The sequence below is a fragment of the Cinclus cinclus genome, chromosome 14 (genome assembly GCF_963662255.1).
Source record: "Cinclus cinclus chromosome 14, bCinCin1.1, whole genome shotgun sequence".
In the NCBI taxonomy this organism is placed as follows: Eukaryota; Metazoa; Chordata; class Aves; order Passeriformes; family Cinclidae; genus Cinclus; species Cinclus cinclus.
In genome coordinates, this window is record NC_085059.1 from 17,924,916 (window position 1) to 17,948,219 (window position 23,304).

The 23,304-nt window shown below is 59.4% G+C and overlaps 1 protein-coding gene across 1 annotated transcript; it reads left to right on the forward strand.

The window, feature by feature from the left end:
• Window positions 1–1,941: 1,941 nt before the first annotated feature.
• Window positions 1,942–11,736, forward strand: CDHR2 (cadherin related family member 2). The gene is made up of 32 exons (XM_062502219.1): window positions 1,942–2,033; window positions 2,503–2,561; window positions 2,926–2,991; window positions 3,076–3,215; window positions 3,436–3,489; window positions 3,701–3,790; window positions 4,385–4,474; window positions 4,785–4,907; window positions 4,985–5,128; window positions 5,257–5,332; window positions 5,529–5,635; window positions 5,715–5,945; window positions 6,033–6,188; window positions 6,404–6,571; window positions 6,840–6,901; window positions 6,985–7,225; window positions 7,328–7,564; window positions 7,838–7,907; window positions 7,995–8,609; window positions 8,860–8,931; window positions 9,205–9,254; window positions 9,360–9,511; window positions 9,706–9,808; window positions 9,887–9,975; window positions 10,169–10,243; window positions 10,343–10,420; window positions 10,500–10,560; window positions 10,669–10,793; window positions 10,940–11,053; window positions 11,164–11,241; window positions 11,345–11,405; window positions 11,617–11,736. The coding sequence occupies exons 1-32, from the start codon at window positions 1,942–1,944 to the stop codon at window positions 11,734–11,736; spliced, it is 3,999 nt and encodes a 1,332-aa protein (XP_062358203.1).
• The last annotated feature ends 11,568 nt before the right edge of the window (window positions 11,737–23,304 follow it).

Here is a 23,304-nt window from a genome sequence, read left to right on the forward strand (position 1 = left end):
CAGCAGCGGGGGCTCCTCCCACCGCCCTGCGGCTGCACCGGGCCTGGCTGCGCTTTACGGCCGATTCCCCGAACCCCAATGCTCCGGCAGCCGCCACCCCCGCCCGCTCCGGCCATCCATTCCCTCCGCGCACCAGGCCCGGCCCGGCCGCCCCCGCCGAACCGGGCCGCGCTCGCTCCTCCGCCCGTCGCACCGGGCCCCGCGGCCCTGCATCCGCCCCATCGCTCTGGGCCCTGCCGGCCTCCCACCCCGTCCCGCTGCCCGGGGCTGCCCTCCCCCTTCCCCCAGCCCCGGGCCCTGCCCGCCGCCTCCCCCTTGTGCCCGGCCCTGCCCCGCACATCCCGGGCCTGCGGCAGCCGCCGCGCCCCGTACCTCCGGGAGGCGCGCCCCCGGCGCTCGGTGCCGTGCCCCGGCGCTGCCCGCCGCTCAGCTCGCTCGCATGGCGCGGCGGCCGGGCCCGCCCGGCTCCGTGTCCGTCCCGGTGCCGGTGCCAGTCCCGGTGCCGCTCCCGCTCCGGCCTCAGCCCCGCCTCATGGCGCCCCCGCACCCGCCGCGCCGATGGAACTGGCCGCGCCGCGCTGCCCTCCCCCCCCACCGCGCGGCGCCGATGGGCGCGCCCGCCGCCTCCTGCCGTAATGAGCTCAAGAACGGCGCCGCTAAAGTGCACGGCGGAGCTCTTCGACCGTAATGCTCCGAGTGGCAGCGCAACCACCGCCAGCCGAGACTGAGTTTGGGAAGATCACAGGAATTAGAGAATCACAGAATCAATTAGGTTGGAAAAGATCTCTGAGATCATGCAGATCAACCTATCACCCAACACCACCATGTCAACTAGACCGTGGCACTAAGTGCCACATCCAGTCTTTCCTTAAACACCTCCAGGGACGGTGACTCCACCACCTCCCTGGGCAGCCCATTCCAATGCCTGGCAAACCTTTCCGTGAAGAAATTCCTCCTGATGTCCAACCTAAACCTTCACTGGTTGCCAGGGGGAAGAGGTAGACTCCCACCTGGCTACAACCTCCTTTCGGGAAGCTGTGGATGTCTCAGAACAGCCCTGGGAGGTGTGGAAATGCCCCAGGACAGGCAGGGGCAATTTGCAGAGTGGATCCAGCACCAGCCCCAGGAATGTCTGGGGAGGGACCCTGGGGGACTCCCGGGATGACTCCAGGCAGCTCATGGGGTGTCTGGGACGATGTCCTGGAGCAGCCTTTGCAGGAGATGGGGTGGTCCTCGACCAGCTCAGGAGAGGTTTGCTATGGGGTGGTCACAGTCTGTCCTCTGTAGCCCCTTCCCTGGGGGTTCTCTGACACCGGTGTAGGGTGAGATGGGAACCTCAGAGCAAGCTGAGTGTCTGGGGAGACTCCAGAGTTTCTCCAGTATCCAGGCCCTGCGGGTTCCCCAGGGAATACGGCCACGGATGCGGGGGGTCCAACAGACTGGCCATGCCCCCCCACCGCCACCTCCCAGCCCTTTTCTGCCTGAGCAGAGCTGGACAATCCACCCTTGTCCCTAGCGGGGAAGTAGGTCAGGGAGGCTGGGCCAAGCCCCTGGGGAGGGGAGTAGGTGGCAGGGGGTGCAGAGGGGCCCCAGGCATCCGCCCCAGTGGCCACACCACAAGGTTGGTGCCCACCCCCTGTCCTGGTAGGACCCCAGTGTCCCCAGCCCAGGGGATGCAGGGCATTTCCCTAACCCCTCTTTGGTCTCCTGGGGTGGTTTGGAATCCATTTGCATCCCTGCAGGCTCCACACTCCTTCTGGGAGCTGGGGTCCCATGGATGCAGATTAGGGTGGCTGAATCCTGAGGGACGGCACCCAGTATGGATACCTGAGGACCTGGTTTTGGGGACTGAGCCTGGACCTGAGCTGGGTGGGAGCTGTGGGATAAGCACAAGGAATGTGGAAGACAGGAGAAGGATTTCTTACCCTTTCGTTTCAGTTAATGATTGATGAATATGTTTACTGCAGGAGGCAAAGGTCTGGCTCTGTCAAGATGCAAATGCAGAGACAGCATCCCCAGGGACACAGCCACAGGTAAGGGATGTCAGCCCCTATCCCAGCCCCCACAGGCACCTTACTCCATGGTGGGGGAGGTGGGGGGTCTCTGTCATCTGTGGAGCTGCCCATAGGCCCTGGCACAAGGAGAGAGACACTGTGGCATGCCATGGGTTGCTCTTGGACTCCATGTACTGCTTGGGGAGGCCCTGCGGGGCACAAGCAATGGAGCTTCCAGCCATGCCCAGAACAGGCTCCCAGGTTCCCCCAGGCACACCTACAGTCTCCTCTACCTGGAGGTCAACCCTGTCCTCTCATGCCATGTCCTCAGGTAGCCCATGACCAGGAGTGAAGTATGGAGCCTGGTGTTTGTTTGCTCACCAATCCAGCTCAGCAGAGGGGACAGTCCCCACCAGCACCTCTCCTGCCCTGGTGGCTGCTCCCTGGGAGGGAGTTGGGAGGCAGGGCTTGGTCTCTCAGGTGCTCATTCCCTGGTGTGTGCCCACAGGCATCCTGGCAGGATGGCATGGAGCTCTTTGGTGCTGCTTCCCTTTCTCCTGGCAATAGGTAAGAACTCTTCTTGGCATCTCGTATGGGAAGGTGGGGGTGTTGGAGCTGCTTTCAACTCCCAATACTCTTTCTCAATTTCCTGGGGGAAGCTGCCACCCCAAAACATCTGCCTACCCCACTGGAAAGCCAGGGCAGGGCAGAGCTAGACAGTAGGGAAAGCATGGGGGCTGCAGCTGGAAGAGAAGGGTGGTCTGGAGGTGTGGGATGAGCACAAGGACAAGAGGGATGGGTGTTCCCCTGCCTCCCATGGAGACCCAAACCATGGCTGGGAGCTGGGACTGGAGCTGAGGAGGTGCTGCCAGACATGGGGCTGCCAGCAGAGCCTGGCACAGTGATGGTGCTCAGCTCCTCTTCCCTGTAGTTTCAGGCAACACAGTCCCCATCTTCAACATGACCATCGTCCAAGTGCCTGAGGACCTGCAGCTGGGTGAGTAGGGCGGTCTCGAGAAGGGCCTGGGGTGTCAGAGCACTGCTCTTCTCAGGCAGGGGCTGACACCGCCTGTGTCGCCAGGCCAGTTTGCTTTCCAGCTGGTGGCTTATGACCTAGACAACGACCCTCTCACCTACCAAATTGGAGGGGCAGATGCCTTCTACTTCTCTGTCAACTCCAGCTCAGGCAGAGTGACACTGAGGAACTCCCTGGACCGTGAGGTGTGGGCAGAGGATGGGGTCAGATGTCTCTGCTTGAGTGGGGGTATGGGGATGGAGGGCAGAGCCTGTGGGTCACTCCCTGGCCCCAAAACCCAGCTTCTGGAGGGAGAGTTGTCCTCACACAGGTTGGGGCTCCGCCCTACACAGAGGTTGGGGGTCAACTGCCCAAGCACTGACCTCCACCTTGACCCTGACCGAGTCATGGCTTGTGTCCCCTCAGGTCCAGGCCAGGCTCACCATCACCGCCATAGTGTCTGATGGTGTAAATGATCCGGTGAGTGCTGGGGCAATGGTGGGGTGGCTGCAGCAGTAAGGGAGTCCCCATGGACAGGTCCATGGACGAGGCTCAGTGGGAAGGCAATTGGAAGCGGGTGTGTGATGCTGGCTGCCTGGCCAGGGTGGGCATGGGGTGCCAGAACTGCACCCAGCTATGCTGGCCACCATCTCCCACACACCCGTCCTGTGCCCTCTCTGACTCCTGGTAGGTCTCCCGAAAAATTACCATCATCGTGGAGGACCGTAACGACAACGCCCCAGTCTTCCAAAACCTGCCGTATATTGCCAACATTGCTGAGGTACCTTTCTGGGGCCTCCCAGCCCCCACAGTCAGCAGGGCAGGGGTGCTGGGTGGCTCCTGTGCCATAGGTGTGCCAGCAGTAGGACAACAGGCTGGGAACTCTGTGACCCCACACCTGGGTGTGTGGTGACAGTGTGTCTGGGCAAGGGTCATCAATGGTGCAGCCAGTACCTGGGAAGACTCTGTGCCAGGGCAGTTCCCAATGGGGAATTGCCACCTGAGACGCTGGAATGAGACTGGGACTCTGCCCTTGCAATGAGTTCCTGTTCAGGGTGTGCCCAAGCTACCTGTCAGCCCAGGAAAGCGTGGTTCTGGATCAAAGTATAGATGGGGTGTGGGGCTGAGTCTGACCCCGATCTAGCAAATCCAGGGCTGGGGTGTAGCCTCTTCTACCAAGGGGCCCCAGGGAGGGTAGCAAGGGGGTCTAGCCTCTGCCCAGCCTGAGCAAGGCCAGCAGCTCATCCCTGCGTGTGCCATGGTACCAGGCAGTACCTGCAGCCCTGCAGGGCCAGAACATCTCAGGGCAGGGCTGGCAGGGTCCAGGCTCAGCATCACCTCCTTCTCTGCCACCACCACCCCTTTGTGTGCCCAGAACACAAGTCCACACAGCATCTTCTACACTGTGTTTGCCGTTGACATCGATACTGGGAACGCCTCCAAAGTCAGCTACAGCATCGAGGAGGTGAGCACAGAGCACTGGGGAGTAGGTCATACCATACATAAACCCCACCCCTGGGCCATCCCTGTGGTGCTGAGGTGCTGGGGGACACATCCAGGACAGACCCATATCTCTGGAGGTGCAGGGAGGTTTTGGATCAGGACCCACTGGAAAATGGGTGCAAGGCGCTGAACAGTTTCAGGCCGGGGATGAACCAGGTGGTCAGGGGTCCCCATGGGCCAAGCCTGGCAGAAGGATGGGGATTGAGCCCCCATCTCTGCTGGGACACCTCTGCCCCCTGCCTTGGTGACACAGGGTGATATCTCCTGCTCAGGTGACCCCAGACAACATGAAGAATCTCCAGCTCTTCTACATCCTGCCCAATGGGAGTGTGGTGCTCAATGGTTCCCTGGACTATGCCAAGAACACTTTCTACCAGATCAAGATCCTTGCCAAAGTGGGGACCATCAGGGCTGGGGGTGCAGGGCTGCCAGATAAGGGGGCTGTGGGACTGACAGGTGCTCTGCTCATCAGGATGGCGGGGGATGGTTGAACAACAACTGGATTGTCCAGAACAGCTCTACTTACCTGTCTGTGATCGTTGAGGACATGCCCAACCTGGACCCACGGTTCCTCAATGAGCCCTACTCGGGTTCTGTGCCTGAGAACTGCGACCTGGTCAGTCTGCCTGCCCCAGTGTCCCCTGCCCCCGGCCCTCCCTAGGGGCTCTTGAAGTGTCTGGGCCACCAGGCCTGTGGGCAGCTGGAGATGTCATAGGTCCTGCCCTGATGGCCATGTCCCCACAGGGCACCAGTGTGCTGACTGTCACCGCCATAGACCAAGACACGGGCGTGAATGATAAAATCTTCTACATCATCACCAGTGAGTGATGGGGCAGAATGGGTCAGGCAGGGGATGACACAGTGGGATGAGCAGGAGGGGCAGTCAGGGAGCAAGGGGTACCCTGGAAACTGGTTCTGGGCACCCAGGGTCTGCCAGCCTGACCTACTGGCAGAGAGAGGGCCAGGCCTGCCTTTCCCAGTGGCTGCCACTGATTCCTGCTGTCTCCTTGTCCTAGATGCCAATGTTCCTTTTGTTATCAATGATACAACGGGCATCATCACTGTGAGTGAGCCCCTGGACCGTGAGCAGCTGCCGAGTGAGCAAGTGCAGCTGGAAGTCACAGTGAGTAGGAGGTAGCAAGGAGAACCCCATCCTCTTCCTCTCCCTGGGCCCCTCCAACCTGCTCTCTCCTCCTGCCCAGGCACATGAGGAGCACCTGGATATCCATGGCAATGTGGCCCAGACAAGCACCCTGGTGACAATCACAGTGACTGATGTCAATGACAACAAGCCCCATTTCTACAACTGCTCCCTGCCCACCTGCAACTTCTCTGCCAGTCCTCAGAACAACTTCACGGGCAGCATCATAGAGCACTCCTCCACCAGACTGCCTGTGTCCAACCTCAACATTGCTGCCCACGACCCAGATAAGGTAGACGCCTGTCCATGGTGCTGGGTTGTGGTGCCAGTGTCCGTCCTGGCTGCACCACTCACCCTTGCTCTTGTCCCTCCCTGGCAGGGCATCAACAGCAGTTTTGAGCTGAGCCTGCAGGGTCCAAATGCCAACGCCTTCTCTGTGTTCCCCACAACAATTGCGGGCACAGGGGAAGTCCAGATCCTGGTGCAAAACTCAACCTTAGTGGACTACGAGATAAGCCATGTCATGGTGGTGCAGGTGGGACTTGTTGGGCTGGCCTGCTCTGTGGAGGCAGTTCCTGCTCCCTGCATGCAGTGGGGACACAGCCCTTCTCTTGCAGAGTTCAGGAGCTAAAGCAGAACAGGGCTCTGCCCTGGCAGTTTGTTTGGTGCAGGGGAGCTGTGCTGGAGTGTGACAGGTCTCTCTAATGTTTGGGGACTCACATGAGACACAGTCCCTTTTCTATCCTGCAGATCATTGCTAATGACACAGGGAATCCTACAGACTGCTGCTCCACAGCCACCGTGACCATCGACCTCATCGACAGCAATGACCACATCCCTGAGTTCCCCCAGAGCACCTACAACCTGAGTGTGATGGAGAATAGCCCCAATGGCACCATCATCTCCCCAAACATCACGGTCAGGCACTGAGCATGGGGTGGGCACACCTAATATCCCCAAGCAGGGCACTAGGCACACCTAGCACTTCTAATACAGCTTGTGCTGAGGGCACTGATATCTTCATACACACAGGAAGGACTCAGGGCCAGTGGTTACTCAAGGATGGGACCCCTTGCCTACCAGGGCCATATTTTTGGGGTGCTCACTGCTAACAGCCACTGCCCCAGACTCATCACTGCTCTGAGGGCTGAAACAGATTGACCAGATGGCTCCTTCTTTCCTATAGGCTTATGATCCAGACAGCGGTGTTCTGGGCCAGATCACCTACCAGCTGCTCCCAGAGACCATGTACGTAAGGGCAAAGCCAGCCACAACCAGGGCATCATCCTGGAGAGTGGGCTCCAGGCCTGAGGGCTCTGTTTATGCCACAGCCTTACAACCTTCATGGTGAATGCCACAACCGGGGCACTGCTGGTGTACGACGGGAGCTTGCTGGATCGGGAGACTCGCTCCATCTACTACGCCAACCTCCAGGCTAAGGATGGGGGCAACCAGGTGGGCACCACGGTGCTGGAGATCACCGTGCTGGATGCCAACGACAATGCACCCATCATCATTGGCTCCTACTTCATCTCAGTGGACGAGGGGCAGAATGTTAGTATTCAGATCCAGGTATGTACCAACAGAGGTGGGGGGGTTTGACAGGGCTGTCAGAGAGGAGGGACTGTCCCCAGGGTGCCTGACAGCCCTGTTCCAAATGCTGACCTTTTTCAGGCTATTGACAATGATGAGCCTGGGAGCCCCAACAGCAAATTGGGCTTCAAGATCTTGCAAGGACCGTTCAGCAACAACTTTACCATCAATGCAGACACAGGTGAGATGCACAGCATCGAGCCACTGGACTGCGAAGCCTTGGAAGATGAGCGTGGACAGATGGTGGTGGCAGTGATGGTGTATGACCACGGCGAGCCACCTCTGAACACCACGGTGAACGTCACCATCACCGTGGGGGTGAGCCCTAGGCACAAGCAGGGACAGGCTGGGGCAGGCTGGGGCTTGGAACTGGGATGGATGGGTAGGGCGGGGATGTGGAATCCCTGGCTGTGGCAGAGGTGTCTCCAGGCTTTCTGTGGGGGCAGAGTGAATAGTTGATGCAGGGAGTCAGGAGAGGGCTTGTGTAGCTCCTGCCTGTGGGCAGGCAGGTGCCCACACTCCTGTCCCCAGCTGGCTGTGGGGAATCCTGTTTCCTGGAAGGGCTACAGCCATGGGTTTTGTCTCCTGCAGGACCTGAATGACAACATTCCCGTGTTCCTCAACCAGTCATATGAGTTCTCAGTCTTTGAAAATTCTCCAGGTAGAAGTTGCATGGCCAGGCTTGTGGGACCAGCAGTGGCCCTGAGTAAGTGCCCACTGCTCAGTCAGTGTCTGTCTCCAACTGCAGGGTCCTTCGTGGGTGAGGTGAAGGCCACAGATGCCGACCGGACAGAGATCAACTCCCGCATTTCATTCCAATTTGAAAGAGGCAGTGGCTCCAGCAACTTCTTAATCCGCTCCTCCCGCCTGGGGCCAGGGAACTACAGTGGACAGCTGTCTGTAGACCCTGACGTGTACCTGGACTATGACACGCTGCAGCAGAAATTTTACACCCTGACAGTGCTGGCAGAGAACACAGCTGCAGACAACCCAGGGGACAAGGCCAACGTCTCAGTGATAGTCCACGTCCTAGACGTCAATGACGAGCCCCCCACCATCCTGCCAGGCTCACTGCAGGACGTGTCAGTGGCTGAGAATGGGACACAGCAGGGTCTGATTCACACGCTGAACGCCTTCGACCCTGACACCAACCACTCACTAGTCTTCGAGGAGCTGGCTGTTGCCTGCTTTAAGGGGGACAGCAGCGCTGAGGACGTGTGCTGGGACTGGTTTGTGCTGGCACCCAATGGCTCAGTGCTCGTGAACAGCTCGGACATCGACTACGAGGTGTGTGACAGGGTCCTGCTCACACTGAGGGTGGAGGACCTGTTCACTGAGAAGGGCAGCCGCTACAGCCAGAACGGTATGGCCCCCACTGCCCGCTCCTTCCACTACCTCTGGACATGGCAGGTGCTGGGACCTGCCTCTCCCACCTCCCACAAGAGGCTGTGGGCAGCAGGGTGGGAGCTGAGTGGTTTGGCTCAGGAGGGAGGGTGTCCCCAGCTCTTTTGACCCGAGCCTTTTGGGAGTACAGGGCTCCCACAGGAAGCAGAGGATGGTGCTGCAGGGCTGCTCTGTTGGTGATCAGAGCTCTGCTTTTGGGACATTTGCAGAAACCCTGAGGATCATCATAATTGATGTGAATGACAATGCGCCAGTCTTCGAGGCCATCTCAGAGACTTTTGGTGAGCAGATGGGGTTGGCACATCATATGGGCTCCTCAATGCACCCCCACATGCCCTGTCACATTCACCAGCAGTGAGGATCTTCCCTGGGCCCAGGGCAGAGCTGAGCAGTGCGGGGGCCAGGCTGGGGTTACTCAGGGCTTTCCATGAAGGCTGTGAGGCCAAAGGCAGCAGTGGGTGCTTGGAAACCTGGGGCTGTGTGGGCATGGGGTCTGCAGCAAGTCTGGCTGCTCACCAGCATGACTGCACCATCCATCTGTCTGTTCCTGGCAGTGGTTGTCCCCGAAGTCTCTCCTGTGGACCTGCAAGTGGCTACTGTGAAGGTGAGGAGCTGCCTGCCTGTATCTGTCAGTCTTGTTCACTTGTCCCCATCATGGACAGGCAGGGGCCATTCCCACCCATGTTCCTGCCATGCCCTGTCTCTGCAGGCCACAGATGCTGACTCAGGGCTGGGGGGAGCCATCACCTTCTCCATCATCAGAGTGGTGCTTGTGGAGGACAACGGGGTCAGTCGGCCGTACGAGAACCTCTTCAGGGTGTCCACAACGCTCGACAAGGGCACCTACATCGGGAGTATCCAGTGAGGCCATGGGTCTGGGCCAGGGTGGGGGGATGCAGCTCAGATCCTGCCTGCTGCAGGACCAGCATGGGCTGGAAAGGGGACAAAGCCTTTCTGGAGTCCTGCCTCGGCATGGAGGCAGGATTGGAGCTTGAGGGATGGCAGGGAGCATCCTGTGCAGTGCAGTGGGATTGCTGATGTCACTGTCCTCACAGGGTGGCCAGCAACCTTGATGAATCACTGAAAGGGCAGTACCAGGTGACGGTGGAGGCTAAGGATGGTGAGGAACCAGTGCACAGAGCACAGACTGTGCTGAATGTGAGTGTTACTCCCCACCCCCATACCAGGACACCACGACCCAGCCCAGGTCTGCTCACCCCTGCTCCTCACACACAGATCTTCACGGTGGATCAGAGCTACCGCGTTCGGCTCCAGTTTGTGTCAACGGTGGAAGAAGTCCAGAGTAACTCCGAAACTATTAAATTGTAAGGGGTGCTGGGCTGGGGGTGTATGGCTGGACCCACCAGCTGTGTCTCTCAGCTTCATGGACTGTGAACAGGGTGGGCCAGGCAAGTCCCCACCAGAGGAGGGGGCTTCAGGAGGCCCATCTGCTTCCTGTGCCCACGAGCAGAACAGCAGGATATCCAGCCCAGCTTCCCCCCTCTCCCTTGCTCCTAGGGCCCTGACCACTGTGACCAAGACAGCAGTCTACGTGGTGGCCATCCGAGGCATAGAGGACACCCGTGACACTCGGTGAGTGGTGGTGGGGAAGGGGACATGGTGGTGGCATCAAGGGTGTCACCCTGGGGCAGGGCACATCATCACATTCCCCCCATCTCTCTGATTCTGCAGTGTGGATGCCAAGTCAGTGATGGAGGCCTACTTTGTGTACAGCAATGGCACTGCACTGGATGTCAATGACCTGAGCATGTGAGTGCTAGGGCTATGCACGGGCACTGCCACGTGCTGGAACCAACCCAGCTGCTCACACCTTTGCTTTCCTTGGCAGACTCATCCAGTCTGATCCGGTGGGCTTGGCTGAGCTGGTGAAACTGGGCCTGGCTGTCATTGTGAGTAGGGCCAGGCAAGGAGCACGGGGAGAGGGCAACAACCCCTTTGGGGCTGGCTGGGGGAGTTCTACTGGCTGGAACTGTGCCCTCACCCCTGCTCTGTGCCAGGGCCCCGGGGAGGTGACAAAGCCTACCAAGGAGATAGAGCTGATTGGCATTATCGCAGGATTGGCAGCATTCCTGCTCATCTTCATACTCGTCATGACCCTGGTTTTGGTACTCACCACCAAGAGGTACCTCACTGCCTGCACCCCCTCCTATCACCACTCCTACCCTCACCCCAGACCCATCCCCATCCTCCAACCTGCTTCTGCCCACCCCATCCCACAGTCCAGGTCCTCCCTGCCCCTCTCACCCACCCCATCCCTGGGCTTTACAGCTACAAGAGGAAGCTGAGTGCCATGAAGGCTCTGAAAGTGGCCACAACATTCAACCCTGCCACAGCACAACAGGGAGCTGGCATCCCCGGGACCAACCAGTACAATGCTGAGGGGTGAGTGAGGTGCTTCCTGCAGCAGATGGGAAGAGACCAGGTTTGTCCACACATCCAGGGGCTGCAGCACCCCATGGGGCAGCACTTACCTGCTACCCATCCCTGACCAGGGCCAACCCCATGCTGAACCACCCGCTTGATCCCTCCCATGACCTGGGCTTCCACGAGGACTCCATCTCTGTGACCAGGTGAGCTCTGCGGGCAGGTCCCAAATGTCACAGGTTGTCACCTCATACCTCACTTCTCCAGTGCCTGGGTCCTTTATTACCTCCCACCCTCCATTCTCGACAGCATGAATTCCCTGGATGAAAATACAGTAAATGCACCAGCAGATGACAACTTTGAGGTCGAGGTAAGTGTGCAGAGAGCTGCCAGTGCTTAGCAGCTGAGAATCCTGACAGAGCACCCTGCATCCTTTTCTCTCTGCTGTGGTCCTCAGGGCCTCAGGGACCCCTTCTGTCCTTTACTCTGCAGCCTTCCACAGCCCTCAGCTTCTGGGAAGGACGGGAGTCCCTGCCCTTTACTCTGTCCCCATCCCTTCTGACAACGCTCTCCTCCTGCAGCAGGTCAAAATGCGGAAAACAGACCCCACTGACAAGGAGGTGCTGGTGGCTGCCCTGAACCTGAAGGAGCCCACCAAAACAGCGTACCTCAACACCACCTTCACCACCACGGACTTGTGAGCGGGCTCACAGGGTGCAGCGGGGCCGGAGCAGGACTCGGGCAGCTGCTTTGGTGTTGGTATGTTCAGTGTCTGGCAATAAAAGTGTTCCACGGGGGTCATGGTGTCCTGTGGCCATCAGTCCATCTGCCTAGGGGTTTCAGTCGGCTTGGAGTCATCTCTCCCAGCATGAAGTGCTGGTTTTGGGCCAGCTAATGCCAGAGGGGTGGTGCCACTGTGGGGCTCAACCTGGCTTCTTGTCTCCAGGACCCTCTCTGCCCCGGGGGAGGGAGGTGCAGGCAGCCCCACAAAGAGGTTTGTGCAAGGTTTTATTACCCAACATCCACATTGACAGATTGATCCTCCCGCCCCTTCCTCCCCCACCCCACCCCAAAAGAAATGAAGAGGAAAAAAAGAAGAAAATAGGTGATGAAGCTGCAGCGCTGTGTGCCACAGCTTGGCAGTGCGGAGCTGGAGGTGAGCACATTCTGGGGCAGGGTGGCAAGGAGATGCCCCAGGGCTCCTGGTCTTTCTGACATGGCCATGGCACTGGTCCCACAGCCCAAGGCACTGAGCAGATCCAGGTCCTGGCGAGTGCCACGGCACAGAGTGGGCACTTGCCATGGCCCTGGCTGCCAGCTGGCACTTCAGCAAGCCCTTTGCAGCCCCACAGGGACAAAACAAGCCCAGGATGTACAGTATGGTTTCAGGTGGGCAAGACTTTATCCTTGATGAGGGAAAACAGCTGCAGTGGTGACTCTGGCACCTTTAGCCCACCTGTACTTCTGCCCAGAGAGGATGGTGCAGCTCTCCAAGCACCCCTTCCTTGCAGCCTCCTGCCCATCAGATGCTGGACACCCTTGCTGTCTGTGGCACTGTGGGGCTGGTCCTCTGTATGGGGCCAGGCTGGGGCGGTCCAAGATCCACATCTTGGCAGGACACCGAGGTGCTGCCAGCCATAGGGATGTTGGCTTGACCACAGGGATATTCATCCCCCTGCAGACTGACCCTTCACTCCCAATGCTCCTCAGCCTAGCAGAGCACAGGCAACGTAGGAACAGCATTTGAAAAGATTGTCTCAGCCCCACAGGCCACCATGGAGGAGGCGGCTCCAGGCAGGATGCTCATGGCTGAAAGTGTCTCTTAAAAAGCTCCAAAAATGCAAACACAGTTCAATAAAAGCTCCCCTCCCGCCCACCCTGTAAAACCCCAGCTGTAAAAAGTGGCGGTGTTTTGCAGTCATTGCGTCCCCAGCTACCATCGGAGTGGAGAAGCCAGCAGGGCCAGTGGGACACATGCCCATGTCCCTAGCACACAGGGCCTTTCCAGCACCACTGGGGCAGCTGGACAGGCCTGGAAGCAGGGCAAGATTCATGCCTACCACCAGCCGTGGCAAGGATGTGCTGCTTCCAGGCAGGTCAAGCTGGGGGCCATGGGGACAGACTCCCCAAGCACCTCCAGCCATGGTGACAGGGATTAGCAGCTCTCCATCACACACGTGGTTGGCCCCTGTGTCTCTAATTTGAAATCTGTCCTGGTGTCCTGTGTGGCCACATCCTCCCAGCTCCAGGGCACCCACAACACAGCAGTGGGGCAGAGACAGCAGGGCAGGTGGGGGGACTGGTGCCTGCCATGGGCATCTGTGGGGACCCACACATGCACAGCCACAGGCTTGTTGGGAGTGTGGCCAAGCCCTGGATGGCAAAACAATGGCAGGGCGATGCACCAGTGTTTCTCCAGTGTGCGAAGTGATGCTGCTGCTTGGGGTGCCAGAGTTCAAGGTAGCCAGCAGCACCCACCCTGAGCCATCTTCAGACCTGTGCCACGGGCAGGAGATGCACAGGAGCAGCTGCCTCCATCTGGAAGGAGCCACGTGCTTCCTCGTGCTGAAAAAAGCCACCAAGCACAGAGACAGGGCACCAGTCTCATGTCCCAGGGCACCTCCATGAGGCTACACTCATGGGGGAACCCCAGGCTGACAGGGAGGACCCCAGCAAAGGAGATACCTTGTCCCAGTGTGCAGTGCTCCATCACCACCACAGCCCTGCACACTGGCACCGGGTGTCTCAGGACGCCAGGGCAGGGACCCAACCCCACTTTCTCTGAGAAGCCCCGAGGCACCCCCACCCTGCCAGCCTAGGCAGCAACTCACTCCATGGCAGGGCCGGTGCGGGAGCAGCACCGGGGCCGCCGGACGTTCTGCAGCAGAGCCCGAAAGACACTGGGCTGCCTCTTGGCCTCACCTTTGCGGGCCCCTCCCTTGACAGAGCCAGTGCGGGTGGCCTGCGGGGTCACCACCACCTGCCGCCCGTGTTCCTCAATCTGTTTCTCCAGGTGCTTTTGGATGGCCATGCCCAGGACCTCCACCTCCATGGAGGCCCCATACACCTCCCACGTCATCCCCTTCTCATCCCAGCTCACCTCCCGGATGGGCTCCGGAGGCTCCTCCTCCACCACCTCCGGCACCGTCCCTTTCACCTGCACCTCAGGATACGAGGTCTGTGGGGACTTGGCCACTGGTGTCATCGGCCCAGTGGCCACTGAGCGAGTCTCTACAGGCATGGACACCTGCATCTCCGCATCCTTCTTGGAGGGCTCGAGGCGTGGGGCTGCAGAGGACGTCTCTCTCTTGGGGAAGGTGAAGGCAGCAGCCCCACATGGGGGGCTCATGGGGCTTAAGGCCACCGACACCAGGGACACACGGTTGTCCACTTGCGTCCCCATGTCTTGTGTCCCAGCATCCTGGGGTGGGGTCACTTCAAAGGAGTAGGATTCACAGAGCTGCTTGGCTGTTGGGGGCCGCTGGCTGCTCCCACCACTCACATCCAGGGATGAGCTCCCCTCGGCTTTGCCCTGGTCCAGAGCAGTGGAGCTTGGTCCTGCCTCGCTTCGACCCCCAATCCCTGCAGTGCTGGTGCTGGGAGGGTCTGCTGTGCCTCTCTGGGGGTGCTTGGGAGCCTCACTGCTCTTTGTCTGGGGAGCAGCATCCAGGGATGTCCCTTTGCTGTCCTGGGGCTGCTCCTGGCTTGGAAGCTCAGCTGTCCCGGTGCTTGCAGTGGGCTCCACGAATGCCACATGTTTAGCAAGAGCCTGAGTGCTCCCCATGTCCTTGCTGGTTGCCTGAAGGCAAGGATCGGGCACAGGGGAAGTGGGGGCTCCATCCTCCTTCTGGGTGTTGGGGACCCCCATCCCTGTGGGACCACAGGCAAGGGCAGCAGCGCTTGGTCCTCCGCAGCTCCCTGTTGCTACTGACACACTCTGCTCTGTGCTGGTGTCCTGGAGAAGTGTGCCAGGAGCTGGTCCTGCTGGTGATGGCACCTTCTTCTCTGCCACTGAGCTGGCCTTCGTGCCCTGAGACTCTGCCTCAGCCACACAGCAGGTCCTCATGGCACAGGCTCCCACAGCACAGCCGGAGCCGGGCAGGCACTCGCCTGTGGCTGGGCAGCCAGGGGAGCTGGCACTGGGCTCGCAGGCGTCCTCAGCCCCGGCCTGGCAGCTCAGCACCTGCAGCCCCTCGGGCTCCTTAGCGCTGCCCATGCCCAGGAAAGGCTTCTCCCATGCTAGTCCCGCCACGGGTCTGCAAGAGAGAGGATGGGGCAGTGAGGAGCAAGCAGCACGTGGACCCCCAGTACACCTCAGCTGCCGACTGTTTTTCTCCATGCCACCCATGACAACAGGTTGGGTGGCCACCTGGAGAACTCAGTGTCCCTGGCACAGCCTGTGTGGTGGCATACGGTGCCCAGGCACATGGGAAGGGAGGAACAGTGTTGGCTGCCTACCGTAAAAGTCAGCCTTCTCCTGGCGCAGCAGGACCGGGAGCAGGATCCAGGCACTGCTGTGGCTGCTGGAGTGGCGGACGCGGTGCAGGCACCCCTGCAGAGAGAGTGTTAGCTGAAGAATGGTCCTGGGCACCAGGGTGAGAACCGGGGGGCTCATCAGCCCCTTCCTGTCAGTGGGAAGCCGAGCGCAGTGAGGGGCGAAAGCAAGCTGGGCCTGGGGTCTGAGGGAAACTGCAGAGAAGGACAGGAACACGGGGCAGCCCAAGCCCTTCCCTCTCCACAAGAGGGGAACATGGTCCAGTTGTCACCCGGCTGTCCCCAAACCCTTCCCATCCCAAAACCCTTCCCGGCCCCATGGGGCAGAAGCAGGGCAGGAAGCCCCAAACATTCCAGGAGTTCCCCGGCTCTGGCAATGCCACAGAGTCCCTGCAGAGCTGGGAGCACATGCGTCCCGGAGGCGTCGGGCACTCCATGCCTCCGGACACGGCCACTCGTGGGTCCCGAAAAGGGCAGAGCCGAGCGACACAGATGAAGCCGAGCGAGTTCCCCCCAGGGGAGGCGACAAGAGCGAGAACCAGGCGGTCACCGACGTCCCCAAACAGTGCTGAGCCCGGAGGAGATGATCCCTGCCCCGTCTGTAGGTTCCCACGCAGCACCCCGATCCCCGGAGGGCCGCGCCGCCCCGCATCCCGACCTGCCCCAACAGCATCCCGATCCCGCGGGGCTGCGGCGCTGTGGCCGGCACTGATGCTCCGCGAAGGAGCTGCGAGCCGCGGCACACGCGTGTGCACACGCACGGGCACGCACACGCCAGCACATGGCCACGGGCACACCCGCACGCACGGACACGCGTGTGCACGCCCGCTTCCCCGGCCGAGCCCCGGACATAGCCTCCCCCGTGGCAGCCCCGGCCGGGGGAGGCCGACCCGTCCCCGCCGCCCGTCCCGGAGCTGCAGCTCACCCCCCCACCGCCCCCCCTCCCCCGGGCATGCCGCTACGAGGCGGGCGACGGCAGCGCCCGGCCCGGTCCCGCCACGTGCGCCCCGAGGCCGCCGGTACCTGCGGAGGACCCTCCCGCCCGGTCCCGACCCGCCCGGTCCCGTCCCGTCCGGTCCCGTCCCGCTCGGCTCGGCTCGGCTCGGCGCGGCGGCGGCAGCGGAGGCGAGCATGCGTGGGGCGGTGGCGGCGGGGGCGGTACCGTGCCCCGGGCCGCTCCCCCCGGCTGCCGCCCGCCCCGGCACCCCCGGCAGCAGTGGGGAGGCGAGGTAGAGCTGGCTGCCGCGTCGGGGGTGGGGGTCCCGGCACACCGCATGCCCCCCTGTGTCATCGCTGTCACCACAACGGCCTGCCCTGGGAGCCCCCCCATCGTCCCACAGCCCCCCCGGGTACCCAAAGCATCACCACGCCGCACGCCCCAGGGACGAGCATCCCCGCTCTCCCCGCTGCACTCGGGCACAGCAGGACACACAGCCGGGACCGGTAGAGTCAGGGGATCCCAAACCTTAGCGTAGGTCCCGTGGGTGGGGGTGACACCAACACAGAGCGCAGTTCCCCTCCTACCTGGTGATGGAGACGGTCGCTTCCCTCCCGGGCATTACCGGGGACAGGGCTGCACCCCAGTCAGCCCGAGGGACCGGGACAACGTGCCAGCGTGGCGGGATGGAGATGGGCTCTCGATTACCCCTCACCCGAGGGTGGGGGAGGACGGGGAGGGAAGAACGGCCCCGTCTAGCTCCCGGCAGCGCTTGCCTCTGCTCCCGGGCTCAGGCTTTGTCTAACTCCTTCCCACGCACTCCCGCTCGCGCTGCTGGGGGGAAGGCGGCCTGCTCGCCTCACCTGTATCCCTACATCCCCCCCAGAAACCTCCAGCATACCCCCTAAACTTCCAACTGCCCCTCATCACCCTATGGGACCAGGGTCCCCTCCCTGACCCAGAGATGTCAGCACAGAGACAGGAGCTATAGGTCTATAGGGTCTGGGAGTGTGGGTAGTAAGGTTAGACAGGCTTCCCCATCTTGGAGGTAACATTAGCACCAGTCCCCCAGCCCTATAGATCTATAGGGGAAGGCTGGTTCCATGGGAGCTGGCACACCTGGTTGCTTGGAGACAAGGGAGGTTGGAAATGCTTCTTTCAGTAAACAGCCAGCCTGGAACAAAACCCTGATGGCTAAAAATAGGGAGGCAGGATAAGAAAATTAAATAAAAATCCTTGCCCCCCCTCCCACTCCCTCTCTGGGGCAGAGTAAGACACCCCAATGTCACCAACGGGTAATAGATGGTTGGAGAGGCTGGAGTGTGTGTGGGGGGGGGGGGGGGGGGGGTGTATCCCTGCACCCATCCATGTGTCCCCATCTCAAGTTGTTTGTCCCCACACTTGGTCCTGCGGCTGGACCCAGTTGCATGCCTGCAGTGGTGGGGGAACTAACTCACTGTGAGGCACAGATGTGGGATTACATCCTATGGTGCCCCGCATGGGATCAGACCCAGTACCCGGCACATTCCCATTCGGGTCCAAGAGACACAGTGGACTGGGGTAAGTCCTGGCAGAGGAGAGGACAAACGCCCACCGGACTCTGGCTGGGATTTTACTGCAGGCAAGAGGGTGCGGGGTCATATCCTGGTGTCATTTGCTTCCACCTGCCTCTCTAAATTCCGCCAGCAGCGTCTCTCCCCATCCCCATCGGCATCTTGTCAGCAGCGTGTCCCCGTCCCACCAGAGCTGCCTGGGGGTTTGGAAGGGGGGGGGTGGGGGGGGGGGTCATAGGGAGCATCCTCCCTTCCCCACAGTCAGCCTTCATCCCAGGCTGGCTGCCTTCTCCTCCTCCTCCTCTCCCCGCCCGGGCACCTCAGGGCTGGCAGGAGAACAATAGCGAGGAGGATGAGTAAGATGGTCCCCATCGCCTTGGCAACGCACTCCCGCGCTGCCGGCTCGGGAGGAGCCAGGCAGCTGCCTGAAAAGCGCGTTCTCCCTCGGCGGAGGGGGTGCTGGCGCAGGTAGCACGGCACCCCCTCTCCGGGCGCCGTGGCCCACCTCCCACGCCGCACGGGCAGCGCCACGTGAACGCACACCGGGCTCCCCCGCACACGCCGGAGCGGGCAGCACACGCGACCCGCACTCGGCTCAGCCGGTGCCCGGTTGTGCCAGGGAGAGGTGGGACACAGCTGGCAGGGTCTGCTTGGGAATGTGAGCCCTGTGGCGCTGCCCGGCAGGAAGGAGAGAGGTTTCCCACGGCCTCTCACAGCCTTCACGCACGGCTGCCTAGGGTATCGGTGGGCAGAGATGTCAGGTGAGGAGGTGGTGGGGTGTTGGCAGATGGCAGTGGCAGGGGAAGCTTGGGGGCATCAGGATCCTGTCTCCAGCCACCGATGTGCGTCCTGTGTTGTCCCCGAAGTCGCATCACCAGCAGCAGGACCCTCAGTGTGCCCAGAGCTGTGAGTGCCTTGGGGTGACAAGCACCCTAAAACAGGTGCCTCCCCACCAAGCACCCTAAAAACGGCAGTGTTTTCCCAGCTGCCTTGGTGTGGATATGCTGGGAGGTGGTATCTGATCCCTGCGAGAATCTCGTGTCCCAGGTGCCCCAAAACACAGGGCATTTGTCCCCTGTCACAGCCCTGTGGGATGGGAGAACACTGCATCCAGGGTGCTGCAGTCTGGTGGCCGAGAACATCATTCAGGATATTCTTGGGTATAGAAAGAGATATGGCCCCAGGGCTAGGTGGGGGCAGAGGCAGGGACAGCATCACAGAGAGGCCCAGCTCTGCCAGCTGCTCTGTGCCACTGAGAGGGACCCAATTACGGCATCAATCAGCCAGAGCTGGGTGGTGACACTGGGGAACAACGCAGTCACACATTTGATCTCTCAGCACAGGATGAGGGAGGACTCTGGAAAAGAACCAACATAGAGAACCATATAATCAATGAATGGTTTGAGTTGGAAAAGATCTAACTATCATGTAGTTTCAATCCACTGCCATGGACAGGGACACCTTCCACTAGACCAGGTTGCTCAGAGTCTCATCCAACCTGACCTTGAACACTTTGAGGGATGGGGCAGCCACAGCTTCTCTGGGCAACCAGTGCCCGGACCTCATCACCCTCACAGGGAAGGATTTCTATCTAATATTTCATATAAATCTAACCTCCTTCAGCTTAAAGACATTCCCCCTGGTCCTATCATTCCACTTTCTTGTAAAAAGTCCTTCTCCAGCCCTCCTTAGGTACTGGCAGGGGCTCTAAAGTCTCCTCAGAGCCTTCTCTTCTCCAGGCTGAACAGCCCCAGCTCTCCCATCCTGTCTCTACAACTGAGATGTTCCTGCCCTCTGATCATCAATACAATCATCTATCACAACCAGATGCTGCTGCTCCAGAAGAGCAAAAGCTTTTTCTACAGTGCCTCTGTGCCTGTGTGGTAGAGAGGCAGGGACTCTTCACTTCTCCTCTTTCCCAGGGGTTCAGCATCTTAATCCATGCTGATGGAGTGAAAGCCCTGGCTGCATTAACAGCACACAGATGCACTGTAGTGGGTAAGTACAAAGGGAACATAAAGCACGTGGTGACTTGGGCATGGGATGGAGCCACAAGTCACAAAAGATCATTAGGCACTGTGAAAATCAGCAGGTCTTTGGAAGTGCAGGATGCTTCTCTGGGCACAGATGTGTGAGGGCATATCTTGTTGCAGAATACAACGCTGGCAGCCCAGAATGTTGGTGGTAATCAGGAAGTGTCAAGCATCGTGCTCCTCAGATGCAGTCGCTGTGCCTGGGTTGTCATGGATTCAGCTCTGGCTGGTGGCATTTGTGGCAGGCTCAAGGTCCATATCCCATCCTGCCTTCAGCTCTGCTCTGCAGAGGATTCATGGCATTACCAGGGAGCCATGTGTGGCATGGGGAAGCAGTGGCCCCTTGCCTGGATTCACCAACACAGTCACGATTGCCACAGTCACTTCCTCCCCCTGGGGAGCAGGTGAGCTGGCAGAGAACATCTGCCTTACCCAGCCTTTTCCAGATGTTCCTTTCTGTGTTGCCATGGTGGGTGTGAGGATCAATCCAAGGAAATACTGTGTGAGTTCACTCCTTGTTTCCCTGCCGACAGCCCATAACTCACGCTCCATTTGCACAGCCCTCCCTCTCCGTGCGTATCACAGCAATGTGCTCTGACGAGTGGGGGGGAGATGTTTGTAGTGAGTAACACTCACCCAGCGACTGTGAAAAGCATCGTGGGGAGAGGAGAGGGGGGTGAACTCTGGTTTATGGGTCGGTGCATCTGACCGGAGACACGCTGAGGGAGCCTGGAGTGGGGATGCTCCCACCACTGCCTGCTGTGCTGGGGAAGGGGCAAATCAGGAAGGGCTTAGAAGGCCAGTGAGCAAAGGGAGCAGGAGTTCATACATCTCTTTTTTCCATTCCAGGGTCCCCAGCTGCTGTGGCTAAACTCCCTGGAGCCGTCAGGCAGGGCAGGGCAGCTGCCGGATGCTTTACTGAGGCTCTGTGATTTTTCCTGGGGCCTGTAGTAACAACTGTGTTTTGCTGGTTTTGTGCGGGAACACGAGCTCAAGGAAACAACAAGGCCTTTTACTGTAGAAAAGGCCAAGAAGGAGTTTGTAGGTGGTGGGTTTGTCCCAGGTCTGTAAGCAGTGTGTGCTGGCAGCAGCTGCCTGGCCAGGCAGATACAGAAGCTTCCACCATCACTGCCTGTCACTGCCCCGGTGCTTCAATGCTCCTTCACGCTTTACTTGGCCTGCACTGAGAATTTGGAGCGGAGGGACCCTCAGGTTGGTCCTCCTACTGGGCAGGGGCCTCACTTGGACATTATCCTGTACTCTCAGTGGCCTGCTCAGACTCGGGGAGGAGTGAAGGTTTCTCCTGCCTCAGCATGTGAGAGAGTTCAGTGAGTGGTGGTCACAAGGCAAAGACCTCTACACTCCCTCTTGGTAAGGGCCAAGAAAAATGACCCTGTGAAAGCCAAACCCATTCATGCCTAAGGGAATCTGGTGTGGCCCTGGGATAGGGGCAGAACCACGCATTGGTCAGGGCACTCCTTGGTGTGTCCGAGACCATGACCAGGCTGTGCAAATCACCCAGTTCCAGATATGCTTTGGTTGGAACTCAGCAAATGAATTACAAGATAAAATGTGACTGACTTTTCTACCTCCACAGGGTCTGGGATTGATGTGCTGACCCCTGATGTCAGTATCTGGGGAGTGGGAGATGATTTGGATAGCAAACATCAACACCCACTCCGTGGGGCACTGAGTAAACTCTGATAGCACCCGTTCGGAGCCTGAGAGCTCAGTGGGACCCTGAGAGCACCAGCACTGCATTTTCTCCTCTCCTCCCAGAAGGACCTTCCCTCCCTTCCCTGCAGACCAGGTCCAGCTCACAACTGCGGTGAGGTGCTTCCCCCTGCTGTAACTCCAGGAGCTCCTGCTCTTGGCCAGGCGCTGCTGCCCCGATTCAGAGCCCACAGCTGCCCATTCCTGAGGCCATTGACAGGGAAGAATAAACTGAAAAACACACAGCTGAAGTCCTGCTGGCACTCTGTGCATCCCTTCAAGCCCTCTCTCCTCACAGCAGTTCCCTTCCCCGTGGAAAAGGCTTTGAACCAAGGCTGCACCCTGAACTGCTGCCAGCAGTACCCTCAGGAATGGCCCTGGCCATGCTGATCCTTTTTCTTTCCACACATCCTTCTGCTTCGCTGGTACAGCAGAGAATGAGACATGTGAAGACCTTGACTACTGTGTGGATAGCTCTGCTGTGTTTTGGGACTGGTTTTGCAGTGTCAATTTTACTTTTAGAAGCTGTACCAAGCTGGTAATGGCTTCAGGGCAAACAGTGGAAAATCCTCTGTCCCAGTAAGGAAAGTTGATCTCCACCCTGGCCCTGCTCTATGACAACACCGTGGCAGCCCATTGCATGGGAGTGGGAGGTGCAGGATTGTTCACATTGTGCCTGGATGCTGTGTGGTGCCCACCAAGAGGCTGTTTCTCACTGGATCCGTTTTCCATCAGGATTGGCTCTTATGAACTGAACAGCATGCTGTGCTTGGAACATCATGTCCAGGAGCTCTGGAGGTGATAAAGACAGGATGAGCTGGAAGATGAGCAGACTCTGCTTTTCACTAACCTCTCACCAGCCAAGGAGATCTCTGTCCTGCCAGGTCCCAGTCTCTATCCAGCCAAAACATTCACCAAGAACAGCTACACTGAGGTTTCTATTTGTGCTTTTCAGCAAAAGCTTCTGAGAGGGACTATTATCAGCACAGAGGGTCAGGTTACACGTTTGTCCTCACAGCTTCCCTCTCCCCACACCATCTCTGCCCCGTGTCACTGCAGGGCTTTGGCAAAGAGGGCTGAACACCTGTACAAGTTTGGTGCCTGCTCTATCTGCACAGGGGGCACAGGCAGAGGCATTTACAATTCCAGAAACATCAGCACCAAGGCACTAAAAGACTAAAAGAGCAGGTGAATTGAGCCCAGTCATCCCAGTCACTGTTCGTTAAGGGGTGGTGGTGAGTACCTGCCTCTGAAATGCCCACAGAGAAGGTGACTGCCCCTTGTGTCCTACAGACCCAGCTCTGAGGGCTGTGCTTAATGCTGCCAGGCTGGGAACAACAGGACTCTCCTGAACATCCCAGGACCACAGCACCATAGTTGGCTTCCCAAAAACAGATCCCTGTGATAGCAGCATGCTGGAGATGTCTCACAATATCCTAATCCCTGCCACTGTTGAGAATCAGCTCAGGAGGGAGAACACACCCCAGAGCAAGCAAACATACAGACCACTCATGCCACATGCTCCTGGCAGACCCTGCA